The following is a 20,366-nucleotide window of genomic DNA, read 5'->3' as shown; positions in this document are numbered from 1 at the left end:
GTGCATGACTTAGGTGACAAAAAATGAAGTGAAACTGCTGTGTGAGTCAGTTCTGGAAATGACCTAATCAGTCAGACACAGATCTCCAAGAAGCGTTTGTGGAAATAAAACAAAAAGCTAAACTAAACAAGTGAAGTCAATGTCTGATCGGTGGCACCCGGCAGGTAAAACATTAAACCGTACACATGGGCGACTCTTTCCAACCAGACTGGAAAATAACATCCTGGTGAAGGAAGTCATCGTTGGGGTCCCCCCCCCCCCCATCCTGCCCTGCACACAAGTGAAATTCATAATCCACACCAGTGTTTACACCCACCCAAAATAGGCGCAGGCCTTTTCAGTCATCACTGAAACATATATAATCCCGCTGGATTTGTTTTTGCTTTCCTTAAGAAGGCTCGACACAATTGAATTAGCTCTGTGGTGAATCTCCAAACATATGGATAGAAAGCTGCTGCCGCTACGCGCAGACGCGCTCCAACCCGCGTCCTGTGGTGACACGCGATCTGCGGTTTTCCTCATACAAATTGTGGCGTGTTCGTGTTAACATTGGCACTTGTCTGTGAGATCTTGTACACCGGCGGCGTTTTTCGCTTTGGGTGGTTTGAAAGGCGTGTCCGCGAGGCCTACGTATATAAAAGTAATGCGATCGGCTTCGGCCTTCTTAACGGGGAGACGGTTCAAGTCCAGCCACTCATTCAGTACTATCAGCAGTCTGAGCGGCACGGACAGCGGCTCTGCAATATGGCCACACACTTCCACGAACAAGTGGTGTTCAACAAACCAAAGGTAGGCTGTGTTTCACAATGTTATACAGTACGGTCGTTGTCGTTAATCGCTCAAAACTGAAGTACGTTGATATCTTCTTTTTTTTCTTTTTTTTCTTTTTTAAAATTCTGTGCGGTCGCAATCATTATTAGAATAATGTACATTTTCCTGTAGGGGTAGGCCTAAAACCTCACTTTTAAAATGAATAGATTCCACTTTTGTATCTATTTATAATTTTCACAAGAAGGCAGGCTCTTGGTCCACAGTTTGCGTTGTGAAAGGTGTCGCTCTTCTGTTTTGCCCACGATGCGGCCGGTTCGGTTGCAGTGCCACACAGCGGCAAGGTTGCACGCCTAACGTATGGGACGTCTGAGCCGGTGCATCCTTCCGCCATCACACGTTTGCTTGAAAGGACTGGTGAAAGTGGCAGGTTCCCAGTTGGCCGTACTGACTTCTGACTCCAACCGCACGATGTGTAACAGGCTGTTTAACTCTATTCTGCGCTGACGGTTGAAAGGATGCACCTGCAACCTGGTTTATGCAACGGCGGCGATTCATTTTGCTGGATTTTTTTTTTTACTAACTGGTCTGATGGCTGTGATGACGGGCAAGCGCTGTTTGATGCAGTAAAAATCATATAAAAATGTCATTACGCATGCTCAATAATCCAGGTAAGAAAAGCAAAGAAATTTGAATCAGTTCATCCGGACACAGCGTTTATAGAGGGAGAACGCGCCGTTCGCTCGTACTCGCGTACAAGTGTAAGGCAGTCCTCGCCGAAATGAGTCCAAATGCCTTTATGCATGCTCAATAGTCACATAAAAACTGCACTGAAAAGTATACACACGTGCTTTGACCTACCATCATCAGTCCATTTTGGTCTGATGGAAATTAGAAGATCAGTCAGCATGTCACTTACAGAGATGAACTTTCAATTCCACTTATGATTGCCATTTATTATTGTTTATTATAGGAGCAGCAGGCGGTACACTGTATTCACTAGTGCCCTTTGGAGTCTGGTTACAGACCGAGTCAGCAGAGTGGGCCCCAAGGCACACCACTGATAAGGGGGGCGGGGGGGCATCCAGAGAGAACTAGAAAGATTGAGAACATAAAGAGTGAGAGAGAGATAAAATGAGAGGAGATGTATGACGAGAGCATCTATATTTCCCATTTGTCGTTTTACAACAAACTGACTGTGACAGCAATGCACTGCTGAGTGAGATGAACAATTTCAGGGAGGGGCAGCAGAGAGATATGCTCATTAAAAGTACAGTCCTTAAGATGTGGCTGTAGAATAAATGAAACTAGTTTTTTGTTTTTTTTGGGGTCATCTTCTGTGTCAACAACATTCCCAGATTGATCATCCAAGGTGCACAGATGGTTTAGTGGTTAGCGCTTTTGCCTCAAAGCCCAAGACAGCAAGGGAGTTTGATGCAAGCCCCTCTCTGTGAAGCTTCATGTTATGTCTATGTCCATGTGGGTTTCCTTCAAGGTTTTCCTCCACTTTTGTGCATCAGTGTGAAGGAACACATGTTAGGTGAAATGGAGACTCAACATTGGACATAGGTATGAATGGTGTATGAATGAGTGTATGTGTGAACCCCGCAATGAACTGGCGACCGGTTCAGGAGGCATCTCTCTACCTTCCTCCCATTGTCTGCTGGGATGTGGAGGAGGATAAGGCTAAGGCCCACTGGTAATCATGCTTTGGATTGAAGTGAGTATGGCCAATAAATGTATGTGTTAACTTCATTCAGTACAGGTAATAGTTAACTCGTGCATAGTTTGCTGAGAGAGGGTTTGGAAGTGCTTGGTTCCAGGATGTGGGATGGCCTGGCGGCCTGGCCAGGGTGTCTCCCTGCCTACCGCCCAATGACTGCTGGGATAGGCTCCAGCCTCCCCATGACCCTGAGAGCAGGATAAGCGGTTGGGATAATGGCTAATGGGTGGTTCCAGGATGCTGGAATACAGCATGATGATCCTTATTGAGGTGTTGTGGGCTTAACTCATCTAAATCTCAGTGGCAGAAGGTGCTCACTTGATAATGTCAATGGCATGCCTACATTCACACACTCAACCCTCACATAGCGGGTTTAGCTTGCATAGTAAAAAATGCTGTCGGTGAGATGGGCCAGTGAATTCAAGACAACATAACCTAATGTCCTCTACTATGAATCCTGTTTGCACGTTGTGTCAGGACATGCATTAGCACATTGGCTAATTGTCTGAATTGTCTAGTTTGAATGCTAGAGAATGCTTGAATGCACAGGGATTGTTGGACGATATTGTGTTTGTAAATGAATACACATCAAGAAAAGTCTTCGCAAAGAGAGATCAGGCGCCCAGGTTTGAAATTCCTTTCTGGCTGTAGTCACTTTAACAATGGCCAAGATACATAATGGCACAGCAGAAAGCCAGAGGACATCCTGAACTTGATGTTCAGCCTTCAAACAAATGAGTTTAGCAGCTGTTCCCTGTCTGTAAATGGTCATTGGTACACTGACACATCTTAAAACAGGCTTGTACACAAAACAAATGAAAGTAAACAAAATTGATGGCCGCTGTATATGCATAGTATCAACAATACATCCAAATACATTACATGTTAATGAAGATATTTAATGTAAAAAACATCTACCATTTCTCCTTCTTTGGTCTCTTTCTGTCTCTTTATCAACATTCTTCCCATCCATCTTTCATTCTTACTGACACACACACACACATCTCTACTCACACATGAATAGGCACTGATTTCCAAGGTCAATAGAAAGAGATGTTTTGAGCAACGGTTCATTATGTGGAGGCCTGAACCTGTCCCATAGCCCACAGACAGGCAAGTCGGTTTCCATGAAAATTGTAACGTTTCATTGCAGGTCTGCTTGATTCATGTTTATGGTAAAAATATGAGATTAGGTAGGTTACATTAAGGAGTAGAGTATGTGTTATTGTGTACATCTGAAAAGGAATTTAGGTCAGGAACATTTTCAAGGAATATAAGGCACTTATATAGGCTCCAGCATCCCCACGACCCTGACTGGGATAAGCGGCTTGGATAATGGAATGGGAATGGAATGGAGAGCGGGGTGTCTTGGCATTTTGTCATGACAGTAACTTACCCACTGACGGGGCAAATTCTCACAAGTGCACACTCTCTGCTTAGATTAATTTTATTAAATGAAAAAGAAAAATAATTGACATATGTGGATATGAAAAAAAAAAGCTGTGATGTGTTGTGACTTGAGGAAGTTACAGGAATGTGCATCTGCTCGTTAAAGAGCTGCTTCAGGCGTTTATTCCATGTTCACATCCACTCCACCCGACTCCATGCTGAAGTGGTTTCTCTCACATGGTGATTCCTGCTGTTTTCTAAAATGTCTTATGAAACTGTTTTCATGCAGTCCCCAGCATAACTGCTGCGAACATGACTTTTCTCAATGCTGTCGAAGACAAATTAGTTTCACATATAAAAGTGTCATGTCTTATTTGGTATTGCAAGAAGGGAAGGTTATGAATGATCTGTATCTTGATTTATATTGTCTTTTGCCCTTTCCAGATCATCAAGGAAAACGCTGATAGAAGAGATTCCTTAAAATTCAGTTAATACATTGAATTTTCTGGCACACTAACTGCCATGCCCACTAAGAATATGACAGGAATGCCTGTTCAAAGTAATCAGTCAGAATGATGATTTCCAGATGAATGGCAGTAAAATTCTGTGAGTGACCAAAGTGTCTGATAATGGACTCTGTATAATATATATATATATAATAATAAAAAAAACCCGTTTTCTCCCAATTGTATCTGACCAATTACCCAACTCTTCTGAGCAGTCCCGGTTGCTGCTCCACCTCCTCTGCCAATTCGGGGAGGGCTGCAGATTACCACATGCCTTCTCTGATACATGTGGAGTCGCTAGCTGCTTCTTTTCACCTGACAGTGATGAGTTTTGCCAGGGAGACGTAGCGCATGGGAGGATCACGCTATTCCCCCCAGTTCCCCCTCCCCCCAAACAGCTGCCCCGACCGGCCAGAGGAGGCGCTAGTGCAGTGACCAGGACACATACCCACAACTGGCTTCCCACCCGCAGACACGGCCAACTGTGTCTGTAGGGACGCCTGACCAAGCTGGAAGTAACACGGATTCGAACCGGCAGTCCCCGTGTTGGTAGGCAACGGAATAGCCTGCGACGCCACCCAGACGCCCCCAAACTCTGAATATTTTTAATTCACACATGGTGCCAGCAATATGTGTGCTAAAATACAGCTATTTTACCAAAGCGTCACTGTAAATCAATCAATGAAGTTGCACTTTTTATAGCGCTTTTCTAGCTGCAACAGCCACAATTTCAAAAATGCACCCCAAGTAAAATAAAATGTAAATGCTATAACTATGGGCGGCACGGTGGCGCAGTGGTTAGCGCGGTCGCCTCACAGCAAAGAAAGTCCTGGGTTTGAGCCCACGGGTAGTCTAACCTTGGTTAGTCATCCCAGTTCATCCTCTGTGTGGAGTTTGCGTGTTCTTCTCATGTCTGCGTGGGTTTCTTCTGGGGGCTTCGGTTTCCTCTCACAGTCCAGTGACATGTAGGTCAGGTGAATTGGCCATACCAAATTATCCCTAGGTATGAACGTGTGTGTATGTGTGTGTGTGCGTGTGTGTATGTCGGCCCTGTGTGATGGCCTGGTGGCCTGTCCAGGGTGCCTCCCAGCCTGCTGCCCAATGACTGCTGGGATAGTCTCCAGCATCCCTGCGACCCTGAGAGCAGGACAAGCGGTTCGGATAATGGATGGAATGGAATGGAGGGCTGTAACTATGGTCATTGAATATGGACAGCTGCTGTGTTATGTATCCCTCCAAAACTCAATGGGGAAGTCTCCAGAAAAAACAAGTACTATGTCTCAAAAAGAAATCCTCTAAACAGAGACCAATTTCTGATATCAGTGTGGAAAATTGGCCCGTTGTTGTCGAGAGTCAAGAATGAAGAGCAATGTGTGTAAAATTGGAAGAGAAAATAGCAGTGATGAGTGAACTAGGTTTGATACTGTGGACATGGTTGAATTTCAGTGATCTTGGGACTTTTTGTGAAGCGATGCATGAAACCAACGTCATTCCTGTGGTCTAGGATGGTCCAAACAAACGTGACATGCAGATAAACACATCTGATGCTCAGCCAAATGGAGAAGAAAGTACATTTGTAATCCAGCCAGTGTTGTCAAGATGTAGTATCTGTTGCAGAAAATGAACAAGAGACTACTTTGTGTGTCACTGTGACATGTGTGGCTGATTCTTTTATAGCCTGTGTTTAAGAATAAAGATGAATCAAACAGTGACTGATGAGTCAAAATGACCGAACACAGTAACATCTTCAGGGGCAACTGCTCGGTCAAAGCTCTTCGCTGGAGATCTATAGCTTTATACAATGAACTGCCCAAACTCTTCACATGACTTTGGGTATAGAAAAACAGGAGCATCCTTGTATCCTTAATTGCTTTTTATTGTTTTTTTTTCAACTGATGAATAACTTTTTGAGGTTCTCCCAGCTGAACAGGTCGACATGCAGTTGAATATATACCAGGTTGAATATGGTGATTACATTAATTGTTTAGTCAACATGTCCTTTTCTCATCCGCAGGTGGAGCTGCATGTGCATCTCGATGGCGCCATCAGAGTGTCGACCATACTTGAGGTCGCCAAGTGAGTCAGTCTACCGTCCATTTTGAAATACTTTGTTCATACTGAGATTCATTTACAGATGTTTCGGTAAGATAAGGCAGCTAACCTCTGCCTGTGCTTATTTTGATGCCCTCGTTGTGCTTACTTTTAGTTTTAGTTGTACTGTTGTCTGGTGGTATTAAACACATCACATGTGCATTAGGTTTTATTTGTTATGAATGTTTGATAAGGTAAAAAAAAGTGAGTTATTTCTGTGAAATCTATATGTGTAGCAAGTCTATACTTGGTGCAAATTGCCACCATTGGTTGAATTAATGGTTGCATAATTAAGGGCTCCCACTGCGTTGGATTTCTGTACAGCTCTTGATTTTTTTATTTATTTATTCAATATTTCACTGCAAAATTGGTTGGTTTAAACTTCAATATGCCAGGGTGTCCAGGTAGCGTGGTGGTCTATTCCGTTGTCTACCAACATGGGGATTGCGGGTTCGAATCCCCGTGTTGCCTCTGGCTTGGTCAGGCATCTCTACAGACACAACTACAACTGGCCGTGTCTGCGGGTGGGAAACCGGATGTGGGTATGTCTCCTGGTCGCTGCATTACCGCCTCCTCTGGTCGGTCGGGGCATTTGTTCAATTCAGTTCAGGGGGAAGGGGGAACTGGGGGGAATAGCGTGATCCTCCCACGCGCTACATCCCCCTGGTGAAACTCCTCACTGTCAGGTGAAAAAAAGCAGCTGGCGACTCCACATGTATCAGAGGAGACATGTGGTAGTCTGCAGCCCTCCCCGGATCGGCAGAGGGGGTGGGACAGCGACTGGGATGGCTCAGAAGAGCGGGGCGATTGGCCAAGTACAATTGGGGAGAAAAGGGGGGTGGGGACAACAAAAAAAACTTCAATATGGCACACAGAGAATACAACTTTCTGTTCAGTTTGGCCCATGAGTGTGCAGATCCTACTGAAGGCGGTTACTACACACCCTTATTATGTGAGACTGAGTTTGTACACTTTACTCTTTGCAAACCGTTTTTTTATTTTAAACCTTTTTCTCATCTTTGTCTACTAGGAGACGGGGCATCCGTCTTCCTGCAGATACCGAAGAGGAGATGACACAGATCATTATCGTTCAAAAGCCAGCCACCCTCACGGAGTTCCTTGGCAAGTTCGCAGAGTACATGCACGTTATTGCGTAAGTCTAAACGGGAGCAATGAATTACAATGAAATGCTGACTTCTCCCCTTTATTGGTTTGGTTTCATTATTAACAAAGGTGTTACCCTTGCAGTACAGAGTGTGTCAGAGAGCTATGTAAGGGCCCACAGCTTTAGTAATTTACTATCATAGACCTCTAGCAAGGTCTAAGTTCAGGGTGAAAGTCCATTCATACCATTTTATCATCACAAGGTTTTGTTTAGGTAGCACACTTGAGAAGCTTCCACGTTAGCATGACAGCATAAAGGCTTAGTCTGTTAGCGACTGGCTGAACCGAGTTCTTAGATACACTGGGATTACGCAGTGCATTTCTGTAGCACATCGGGAGGTTGATTTTAAATGTGATTCATGCCGGCCAGAAACGCGCCATTTTTGAGACGCATTGCCTTGGCAAACTGGCTAGCCAAGTCAAGTCAATTTTATTTGTATAGCCCATTATCGCAAATTACAAATTTGCCTCGGGGGGCTTTACAGCAACAGAACATTCTACCCTTAGACCCTCTCATCTGATAAGGAACAACTCCTTAAAAAAAAACTTTTAACAGGGAGAAAAAGTAGGAAGAAACCTCAAGGAGAGCAACAGAGGAGGGATCTCTCTCCCAAGACAGACGTGCAATGGATGTTGTGTTTACACAATTTACAGAATACAACACTGAAAGAGGGTAACATAATTATAATAGAATTATAAGATATATGAAAAATATGATGAGGAGGATGCCAAGCAGTGTCAGGATGCCACTGGAAAAGCCCAGGATCCAAGCCAGGTGACCAGCATCAATCACACCATTCACACTAGAGAAGTAGTCGGGGGGGTTTGCTTGTTTTGTTTTTTTAGGAGCGTCTTCTTCCTTCATCACCCTGTCTTATAATTAAAACAATTGCTCCTCCAGTGATGGTTCTGGACTGTATAGAAAAGAAACAATCTTTCAATAGCTCAATGTCCCTACATTCAACAGCAATGGCCTTTAGTCGCCGGGTAGCGATGACTCTCCTGCTGAATGAACCATTATCAAGCCTCTTGAAAGCCTTGTGAGCAGTATTGGTTCAACAACATAGGGAGGTTGCTAGCTAAGTTTAGTTCATGTGGGATTGTTGTGGGATTTCTGTGGATGGGTAAATGGGTGCGGGGGGGGGTGTTAGTGGGAGAGAACAACAGGCATTGAGGCCTGTGTGACAAGCATTCACTTCCCATGTAAATGCTGGAAGCAGCATTATTCTGTGTCATGTGATGGGGGGAGGTTAGAAACTGTGAAAGAAAAGGGGAAACGGAGTTGTGATTATGATGAAATGACCTTTTCCTAGTCCTGGTCAAGAAGAAGGCATGAAAAGAGGGATAGATGTTGTCAGAAAGCAGTTGAGGGTATCTCGAATAAAAGAATGTGAGATACACTCCAAATTGCATCAATTTGAAATAAATGCCACTGAAATAAAGGAGACTTGTCAAATGTGTTAAAAATTTTACAGTCAGCTCTTCACAACTCTGGCATGTTCTTTTATGTATGTGCTTCCGGTGGGTGTTTGCATATGTGTTTAGGTTTGTGCATGTGTTTTTTGATTTAGATCAGATTTATTGTTCACAAAATACTCCTTATTTTGAAACATTGTGTAATGTCATACTAGACCAGCCAATTTGTCAGTTGCGGCAAATGCATTTGTCTGGACAACATAGCTGAATTAACTACGCAATGCAGTTTTCTCTGTACTTTGCTCTTCCTTATGTTAGTGGCGACAGGGAGGCCATCAAGAGGATAGCCTATGAGTTTGTGGAGGACAAAGCCAAGGAGGGAGTGATTTATGTCGAGGTCAGATACAGTCCGCACCTCCTGGCCAACACTCAAGTGGAACCGATCCCATGGGACCAGAAAGAGTACGTTTGTGCCTTAACATGGATATTTGAATTATACTATACAGGACTGTATGGTTTGATTTTTTTGTTTGTTTGTTTGTTTGGTTTTTTTCCCCCTTTTTCTCCCCAATTGTACTTGGCCAATTACCCTATTTTCCAAGCTGTCCCGGTCTCTGCTCCACCCCCTCTGCCGATCCGCGGAGGGCTGCAAACTACCACATGCCTCCTCCGATACATCTGGAGTCACCAGCCGCTTCTTTTCACCTGACAGTGAGGAGTTTTGCCAGGGGAACGTAGCACATGGGAGGATCACACTATTCCCCCCAGTTTCCCCTCCCCCCTGAAAAGGCGCCACAACCAACCAGAGGAGGCGCTAGTGCAGCGACCAGGACCCACACCCACATTTGGCTTCCCACCCGCAGACACAGCCAATTGTGTCTGTAGGGACACCCAACCAAGCCGGAGGTAACACGGGGATTCAAACCAGTGATCCCCATGTTGGTAGGCAACAGAATGGACTGCTACGCTATCCGGACGCCCCCAACTGTATGTTATGTTGTTATTGCCAAGATACTTAAATTTGCATGTTGATGCAGCCTGCCTGTATCCTTGTTTCCTTCTGTTCTGCACCAGGGGTGACTTGAGCCCAGATGAGGTGGTGCACCTGGTGAACGAGGGCCTGAGAGAAGGGGAGATGGCCTTCCATATCAAAGCCAGGTCCATTCTATGCTGCATGCGCCACATGCCAAGTAATGATTGTTCATGCTCCCATTCACGCTCCTGTCTGGCTAAACAGTGTTGCTGTATAAGATTTCCTCCTCCTCACTCTCTTCCTGCTCTGCCTCCCAGTTCATTTTTAGATAAGTGGCTGGATAGGCAAAACAATGCACGCTGATGTAATGTGCCATCATTTTCAATGTTGTATTCTCTTATAGCAGAAGTGGCACTAATAGTACAATGATGTGTAGTGCTGTGTTCAGTGGCAAGTGTGCCGAGTTTCTTTCGCCTTTAGGAGTTCATATTTTGACTTTAATCACATTACAGCCAGTGTGGGGCATTACACATTTGTTGAATAGCAGAAAGGCTGTCTGTAGCTCTTATTGTTGTACTACTGCATATTCTGTGCCGTATCTATCACTCAAAAAAATATCCCTGAGGGAATGCAGATGTTATTTATTTAAGAGAGACGTCCTGATTTACCAGCGGATATCTGTTTTAGACATTATACTCTAAATTTACAAAATTTGTTTCCGGAATGCATTTCTTTGCAAAATATTCCCCTGTATGTAATTTGATTCTGCTTTTCAGTGTTTGACAAGTATGTTTACACACCCAGAGTGTTACACAGTTTGTTTGCGTAACCCAGATTAATAACCCATATTAATGTTTCAATATCATATTGACTGTACAATATTTTTCAGTTGCAAAAGTTATCTGCCACCCATAACCCAGATACACTCATATTACGATTTTAAGAAGCCTAACCCTAAAATACCTAATAACCTAGGATGATGAGGCATGTATAGATCTTACCCTCTTTACTTTTGGAATCAGTGTACAACCCTGTTTCCACAATACTATTTTTGATGTTCTCTTTTTATTTATTCGAGGTTATTTATGCTCAGAATATAAAAAGCATATACACAGCTGAATCCTGAATAAACCTCTGACCTTCCTACTACTCTTGACCATTTAAATGCTGTTGTGATGACACTGTTATATTGTGTGTTGTGGAGTAAAGTCTGGCAGTGCTTTTCATAGTGGCAGTGTAGCGAAGCATCATTCTTACTCTGCGCTCACACCGGCAGTGACTTTGTCGCCACGTCACTGTCGCCTAGTTGTCACTTGCAGCTAGCTTGCGGGCATTGCTAACATAGCTTTTGAAGAAGTGGGCTACAAATGTATTGACAGGAAATGCATCAATTTTCAAAAAAATAAAATTGTTATACTAATAAATATATATTATATTTTATATTTATATGTTATATTTATATCTTTGCTATATTCATTGTGGAATGCTATGTTTGTGCATCTGTCAATACATTTGTAGCCCACTTCTTCAAAACTACTTTAGCATTGCCCACAAGCTGGCTGCAAGCAACAGCTAGGCGACAGCGACTTGTAAGCGCAGGGTTTGACTGTATCCGTCCATTTCACTTATACACCATCATCTCCAGGCAGATAATGCGTTTATGTTCATTATTACTTGTATATGAGTGTTGACTTGGTGTGATCTCTACCACACACTGTTTTGCATCTTGTAACACGTACGTGTCTAATTCTGCAGGCTGGTCCATGGAAGTAGTAGAGCTGTGTAAAAAGTACCGAAAGGAGGGCGTAGTGGCCATTGACTTGGCAGGTGATGAGTCCCTCAACTGTGAAGCCTACCCAGGGCATAGGAAAGCCTATGAGGTGAGTAGTGCTTTGCAACACAATGTAACAACAATTTGGTACGTAGGACATAAAAAAGTCCAAGTTGGATAAGCGGTTTGGATAATGGATGGATGGATGGATGGATGGACATAAAAAAAAGAATAAAATATCTGGGACACCTTGTCAGCATATATTCATATCAGTCATCCAGGAATATACAATGTCAAAACAAAGTAAGAACATGCACTGGACTGTCACTGTAGATTTGAAAATGTTTCGCCGGTCATCCGATTGACTTCTTCAGTTGTGATGTTTTGAGGGGAAGTCAAGTCGTTTATTTTGTGGGGAGGCCACAGGGGGCGTGATGACACATTCAAAAGGCACCAAAAGAAAGGTGTTATTGAATGGGTGTCTTCACCTGCAGCCTCATTCACTGAGGAAAGTAGCTTCTCAACAAAAGTAAATGCCAGCTGTTGGTACTTCATTTTGACATTTGGGTCATTACATTGTATTTTTTGTTTCATGTGCCTTTCTTCTGTATGATTAGATAATCATCTAACAACCAAACACATGTGGCAAATTCAGTTTTTGCCTGTATTAACTACTATTACAACTACTAATAACACCATCAACTTTACTACTGCTACTACTACGACTACTTCTACTTCTACAACCACCATCACTAGTTCTGCTCCTACTGCCGTTATCAGTACTACTTCTACTACCCTTAATATGCCTTAATATCTATGGTACCCACCATCTCTGCCAAGGTGCCCTTGAGCAAGGCACAGAACCCCAAAAACTGCTCCAGGGGCACAGCACTGTGGCTGACCCTGCGCTCCGACCCCTCCAAAGAAATGCATTTGTGTAGGGAGCTATGTGTTTGGATAGATAGGTAGGATATGCAAAGGATAAACTTCAGTTGGCCTAGCGTAAAACTGACAATGAAGTACATTTCTCTTCTAATAATAATGACATTCTTGACTCAGTTAATAAGCTAGATGCTTTACTCACTATCATTGGTGGCATGAATCCAAATTAAGAGCCCTTATGATTATAAACCCTGAAGTTTTTACTATGTCATCCATAGCCACTGACAAGCCAAAAAATACCAGTTAAACAAATTTAAGGAAGCTTTGCTTTCATGAATGAATTGAATGAGCCTCTTTTCAGTGATAGTGCACACAGGTGCAAAGCTGAAAACACAAGAAATTCTTCATGTGTGACCACTTGCATCACACCAAGTTATAGTTGACCCTTTTCTTCAGAGAGATTATGTATGTTGATTTTTAAAGTAGGGCTGGGCTATATGGACAAAATCAAATATCTCGATATTTTTTGGACCAAATACGTCGATATCGATATTCTGACAATATAGTGGGGATGACTATTGGTGCTTTCACAAAACATTTACACAATCAGATTGTTGATGAATAATCATCAGTAATGCCTATATAATAACTAAGTGGGTAAAAAATATAACAGCTAGAACAGTCTAGTCAGTTCAGAAAATTGCATCTCTTTACTGTAATGCAGCCTTTAAAACCAGGAGAAGACAACACTTAAACCATATCACGATATTATGATATCCAAAATCCCAGATGATATCTAGTTACATATCATGATATCGATACAGTATCGATATATTGCCCAGTCCTACTTTAAAGGTCAGTGTTTTGGTGTGGATGAGTGCAGTAAACACTATAGAATAATATTTTCTTTTGAGTCTCCCTGCTCTTCAGTTTCATAATGATGTTAAAGCCCCACTAATCTTAACTGCTGCATGTGAGCTGATAGAGGCACACAACAGGTCAGTATCTCAATAAGCTGTCCATGACCACCACATATTCTCCAAGCTGTTGCTTAAGTATGTAAAAGGACAGTATCGGAAAAGTTTGTGGATGTTTTGTATTCTAACTCACTGTCCCTTTTGTGCAATAATATTAATAGCATTACATAATCGTGGCAAAACACTTAACAAGTTTGGCATGACTCTTGATTTTTCCTCTCTCTTGAACTGAGGCATAAACCTTTCAAGAAGCACCAGACACCCCCCAGCCTGCCTATAATATAATTCAATTAAAAAAAATTAAAAAAGATCTGTTCTATGCCTCATCCAAGCTTTTATTCAAATTCTTTCCCCAGTACATTTCTCTTTTATTATTATTCTGTAGTCACAGGAACAGCACCTCATCCTTCACCTTAACACGTCTTCATTTTGGTTTCTTGTAACTTTGACATAATAGAAACTGAAGCTGCACGGTGGTCTTGCACTGCGGGTAGGTGTGTCTAAAATGGTGAAAAAAATCTGAAGCACTGGTTCACACTAAATATTTAATGGCGGTTCATTCGGTGTGTCCTCTTTGTGCAGCCTCTGGCATCTCTTCAGCGTTAACAAAGATCAGACATAATGGAAGACAAGAAAATCTGTTTCAATTATTAACGGAGTTGCCAATCTCTCAGAGCAAAGTCCACACTAATATCAAGAGTTATCTTGCTAATTACATTATCCATTATCTCCACATACTGTTGCCACTCATAAGATTACACTCACCATAGACGAGACAAAGCTCACTTGCTCCGCTAAAGGCTGAATATAACTTAAAGGAACAACATGATCTCGATTTAGTCCGGTGGACAATGGGAAAAGATAATATGGTTAAAGTAATCTTTTATACTCAGCACATAATGTAATTTTAATCAAGGTGAGGCAAGTTTGTGTTGCACAATTCATACACAAGACAATTCAAAGCACTTTACAAAAGGCATAAAGATGTTGAGTAAGAAATACAGAATAAAATAAAAAGAACATCTAAAAAAAAAAGGATTAAAAATCACAAACATCGAGGAATAAAACAGCCAGAACTGATTATCGGATCTTCACAATCTTACAGATTGTAGGCCTGTGTAACACAAAGTAGCTTCTCAAACAAATAAAATCTACTAAAGAGTATTTTGTTGTTATATAATGCTGCATCACACTGTTAGTTGCTTTCCATTTTCCCTCTGACTCAAAATAAAATATTTTTAGTACAAAAAAAAACTTTTGGAATAAAAAACTGCAGAGACTATAGTATGAGTGATAGAAAAACCAGATGTTTGGCTAGGTCATTTGATTGCTGATATGTTCCATGACTGATATCGCTGACAGGAAGCAGTGCATTGTGGGATCCACAGAACAGTTCATGCAGGAGAAGTGGGTCCAGCCTCCGTGGTGAAAGAGGTAAGCCCCTGGTCCAGAGCCACTTTGTTTTGACTTTGAATACCTAAAACATTATTTTTCTCATTTTGCTGGGGCCTGCAAAAGAAGTGCATGGAGATTATAAACAAAACCCTATACGTCAGTTTGAGGGGCAGTTACAAAGGGATGCCATATCGCCTGTTAAACAAAGTGACAAAAACCAACTCTTTGCAAAACTGTCATATTCCCTTTCGGCATTATGGTATATTCCCTTTTAGTTAGTGGCACTATGTGACATATCTTAATCAAGGAAGGTGAGTGTACTTAAAGAAATCTACCATCAATATTTAACTTCTATCCATATTGATATTTTGTGGACATTGTTGTGAATGAATATCGCAGTAGAATGAATTATTAACACAGTCAAGTGTATAAGGTTACCCCAAAAAATGCTAGCTACTATAACATAAGCAAAAGGGGAGTCTAATCACAAAATGAAACCACAAGGCTGGAGACATGTTTTCTCTGAGTTCTCAGTTTTGAAATACACTTGCTGTAAGAAAATGTGTCACGGTGGGTGTCCGGGTAGCATAGCGGTCTATTCTGTTGCCTACCAACACCAGGATCACCGGTTCGAATCCCTGTGTTATCTCCAGCTTAGTCGGGTGTCCCTACAGACAAAATTGGCCGTGTCTGCGGGTGGGAGGCCAGATGTGGGTATGTGTCCTGGTTGCTGCACTAGCGCCTCCTCTGGTCGGTTGGGGCGTCTGTTCAGGGAGGGGGAGCTGGGGGGAATAGCGTGATCCTCCCACATGCTACGTTCCCCTCATGAAACTCTTCACTGTCAGACGAAAAGAAGCGGCTGGTGTCTCCACATGTATCGGAGGAGGCATGTGGTTGTCTGCAGCCCAGAGGGGGTGGAGCAGCAACCGGGAAGGCTCGAGAATAGTGAGGTAATTGGCCAGATACAACTGGTGAGAAAAAGGGGGTAAAAAAAATTCCAAAAAATGTGTCATGGTTCAGAATATGTAGTATGACCATGACTATGGTTTAAAAAGGCTATTGTGGTCTTGCCCCCCCCAGCCCCCACCGTCTTCCTTGATTTTTTTTTTTTACCAAAACAACCACTGCCTACAATTCCTCCTTTCTAAAAAAACACAACGTGTATTTACGTATAATACATATATGAAATCACTCCTCCTTCAAATTAACTGTTCAGCTATGACAGTAAAGGCAAGCATGCCTCTGGAAAAACGCTGTTTGTAATGCTGAGTAAACATCTGCTTCCAACATCTTAAACTTCCTTCTTGACCTCCTCATGTGAAACCAGGCTGTCGAGGTTTTGAAAGCGGAACGTGTTGGACATGGATACAGAACCCTGGAGGACCAAGAACTGTACAAAAAACTACTCTCCCAGAACATGCACTTTGAGGTACAACACATCCCTAGAAGCACGATGACCATTGTCATTAACGCTAACCACATAATGTCTCATTAATCTATGATTGATAGGTTTACTGTGCCTGAGAGAGGCCATTATCTAATCTCTTTATACTTCTGTACCCTGAGCGCCTGAAAAACATGGACACTTGTGACGTGGTGGTAATAATGACTGGGAAAATTAAGACTTTAGCGCTGAATGATTTGGAAAATTATATTATCACAGTAATCACACCAGGATTTTACATATTGATATCTGTCTTGATATTTGCTGATGTATGTAAAAATACCACAATTAAGAATCAAACTGCGTTATCACAGACAGTTGGATCAGTTCATCTGGACACGTTTATTGAGAGAGAAACGTTTCATCACTCATCTCTTTCAATAAACATTGGGTCCACATGAACTGATTCACCTTTCTGTGATTTTCTTATCTGGATTATTGAGCATGCATAGAGACATAATGTAAACCAAAAAAATCCAAAAAATACTTTCTCAGATATTTCAGACCTCATTTTATGAGACATTTTGGTTAACAGTTTCTCATTGTTATTAATTTGGACAACAAAATTATGTATCCCGATACGAAAATATCCATATGATACCCTTGAAAGATGATAAATGATAATATTGAATTACTGTCAGCCATATGTGCTGTTATTAGATGCAGATCACTGTCATGTTGACACTTGAGGATTTCTATTGGGAGGAAAAAAAACAACCTTGGTTTAGTGTCTTTGTAAATAATACAGGGATGCAGTGCTCTCTTGTGGACACTTGTGGATTTCTATTTGGAGAACGGAAAACTTTTTATCTCTGTCTTAGCAGAAACTATTTCAGTGTTTCATTGTGCACCGCCATGTGGTTTCAGGTGTGTCCCATATCCAGTAAACTAACCGGGGCCTGTGATCCAGACTTTACCAAGCATCCTGTCATCACGTGAGCTGAAATCAACAAACCAATCAGACTTTTCTTTTTTTTTTTTTTGCTGAACAGAATTGAAACGTAAAAGGGGTTTTACATTTCATTTATTAGCATGCTGTCAATACTCTTGTGTTTGCATGCACAGGTTCAGGAGAGATAAGGCGAACTATTCCCTAAACACCGATGACCCGTTGATCTTCAACTCTTCCCTGCACCTAGACTACCGCACCGCTCAGGAGCACATGGGGTTCACAGAGGAGGAATTCAAAAGACTGGTGAGACTATTAGCATACACACTTACAGTAGACCCCCGCCCCCATTTCTTCACGGTCATTGGGGTAGTTCAGAAGGCACCTTGGTAGCAGCAGTCTGCATCTCATTTGTTTTTTGAGTCATTGCAATTTTTAGTTTCAACTCCCTTCTTATGATACCAGTCCATATGAAGATGACAGTATTCGATCTCACTCTTTTCACATTTAAACGCCTCCGTTATGTTTAAACAGAAGACACAAAACACAGTGGAGCCGACGGTGAGCTCTGCAGCTGGACTGCATTTGGTTTGCATGTTGTTAAGATGTAATTAACACTGAAGTGGTCACATTACCTGTCTGGAAGACAACTAGTATTGTGGTTTACTGTCTCCTTAACTCCCCTTGTCTTTTAGAATATCTGTTCAGCTCAATCCTGTTTTTTGCCTGATGGGGAGAAGGATGACCTCCTTGACAAACTGTATGAGGCCTATGAGATGAAACTGACAACTGCCTTTTGAGGGGAGCACTGAAGTGAAGAGGAAGTGGCTTTGAGCGACAAACCAAAGCAAACCCAGGGAAAAATCATTTTACAAACGTACCTCGCCCCCGGCGTTAGTGCTGCATGATTTGGTGAAAAGGTCATATTGCGATTATTGTGGACAATATTTGCGATATAATAAACAAATTTATACACATACCAATAATACAAATTTGTCGTGTTGCCACGACATGGAGCAACTTTGTGCATGTTTTACACAGTACCTCTTTCTGCTCAATATCGCTGAGCCTGAATCCAAAATATCGCCATATAACAGATAGCTTTTTTTTTCTTTTTTTTTTTGCCACCAGTTCATCAGCGTTAACCCGCTTGTTGTCATCGGTATTCATTTTGTCCTTCTTTCCGGTCTGCACGCAGCAAACCGGACAGTCATGTAACGCTTCACTGCCTAAACAGAGACTGATTGCTCATCTCTTAATTATGGGCGTAGATATGCAGACTGCACACAAACAGACGTTCATACACACTCATTTTATTATTTCATTAAATCGCAGCCTTTTGCAGTTATGTACTTGCACAGGCTGACATCGCGATTACGATGAGATTGATATTAATCGTGCAGCACTACCCGACATCCTCTGTCACGTTCCTCTGCCTGCACCCAACGGTAAACGTTTTAGCCACTATGTATTGTGTATCACATAGCTTCTATTATCAATACAGCCCATATCACCTATATGTTCATGATCCACTGTGTTTTCATGAACACTGCGTTGTCAGTATTTCATGCAAACGCCGGTATTCCTTTGCTCCTTCTTTAGTTTACCTTTAAGTTTGCAGACATTTCTCTTAAGTCTTCCAGATGTCTCAAAGCAAGGATGAATTTGTGATCTGCAAGATACAAAACTGTTGGACAGCATAAACACTCTTGTGAAACCTTCTTTGGGAGGCATCGTAGTCAACGCTCAGAATACATTCCTCATTGTTTGTTTACAGCTTGTTGTCGGGACAAAGAAAACCATCAAACAAATCCAACTACATAGTACTTAATGTGATTTTTGTACAGAAATGTCAAGAGTTTTAACATTTTTGTTGGTTAGACCAGGTTATTTGTTATTTATCATTGCCATAGTTAAAACGATATTATTTTTCAAGTTGACAAGAGAATGTAACAAGCTACTATGATCAACCATGTGGGTGGCGCAGTTGTGGTGGAAAAAAAAGGTGTGTTGATGGATACATGATGGAGCAGGAGGCAAACTTAACTTAAATGCATGTGGGGGGGAAAGCATTTTCGGTTGTGAATCTCGTGGTTGTCCAAAGGGTCATCATGGAGAATCCAACACCATTTCTATCAAAATCCTTCAGGTAAAACAGCTCAATACCAAATATATGCCTACTTTTGAACACTGGATGGCATACTGGTGCTTAAATGGGCAAAAAAAAAACAAACCCCCCCTCCCCAAAATAATAACAATAATAAGCTATCCTCCTGAATAAACTGGCCTTTTGTCTCAGAATTCCTGCAATGCAACAATGTCATTTCTAGGTGCATAAATTTGATGTATCCACTTTGTTATTTTTAAATTCATAAATATTCTTTCGCATTTTTCCAAGTGAAAAAAGCACTTCTATTTACCTTTACTTTTACAAAATGGATTTATAACCATAATAAAATATGGAATAAATGTATTTGCATCTTAACATTTACTTTGTGATTTTATCTTCTTTTCCCCCCTAGAACATACAATAATAAGTGAAATAATTTATTGCCGAGTCAGGACGCCTGACCATATATTGATTTCATTACAAACCCTTCAATATCCTGTCCATCAAAGAATGGATGCTCTCCAGTAATAACTCTTAAAACAGGAAATTAGCCTAAGCCTGGCCCTCAGAGAGACTGTTAAATGTACATCAGTTAGCAGATTTAAATACAATACCTTGTCATCATCTGCTTCTGTATTAAATATGGCGCTAAATGGGAACACTGGAGCCATCCAAGGTGGAAATGTAAACACAAGGCTTCCTGTGGCAACCCCAATATACACAAAAGCAGCATTCACTAATATTTACAGCTCTGGAACAGCTCCACTCTACACATTACTCATGGTTGGCTTGAACCAGTTCTACTGCTCTCATACCCATCATGGCTCAGTGTTTTCAGATCCAAGACAACACAGAACAACTCCCTTAG

General features: G+C 41.8%; 1 protein-coding gene across 2 annotated transcripts; it reads left to right on the top strand.

Annotated features, from left to right (window-relative positions):
- The first annotated feature begins 317 nt into the window (after positions 1-317).
- On the top strand, positions 318-19,621 carry ada (adenosine deaminase). 2 transcript variants are annotated; one of them, XM_056273894.1, is made up of 11 exons: positions 318-789; positions 6,401-6,462; positions 7,508-7,630; positions 9,376-9,519; positions 10,132-10,247; positions 11,786-11,910; positions 15,023-15,094; positions 16,383-16,484; positions 17,367-17,434; positions 17,565-17,694; positions 18,084-19,621. In XM_056273894.1, the coding sequence occupies exons 1-11, from the start codon at positions 745-747 to the stop codon at positions 18,186-18,188; spliced, it is 1,092 nt and encodes a 363-aa protein (XP_056129869.1). In that variant the 5' UTR covers positions 318-744; the 3' UTR covers positions 18,189-19,621. The 2 variants fall into 2 exon arrangements, with proteins under 2 accessions (XP_056129869.1, XP_056129871.1); XM_056273896.1 differs by lacking the exons at positions 318-789; positions 6,401-6,462; positions 10,132-10,247.
- Positions 19,622-20,366: the final 745 nt, after the last annotated feature.

This window comes from Lampris incognitus, chromosome 2, assembly GCF_029633865.1.
Source record: "Lampris incognitus isolate fLamInc1 chromosome 2, fLamInc1.hap2, whole genome shotgun sequence".
Classification (NCBI taxonomy): Eukaryota; Metazoa; Chordata; class Actinopteri; order Lampriformes; family Lampridae; genus Lampris; species Lampris incognitus.
Note: the sequence above shows the minus strand (reverse complement) of the source record. Positions and strands in the feature narration are given on the sequence as shown.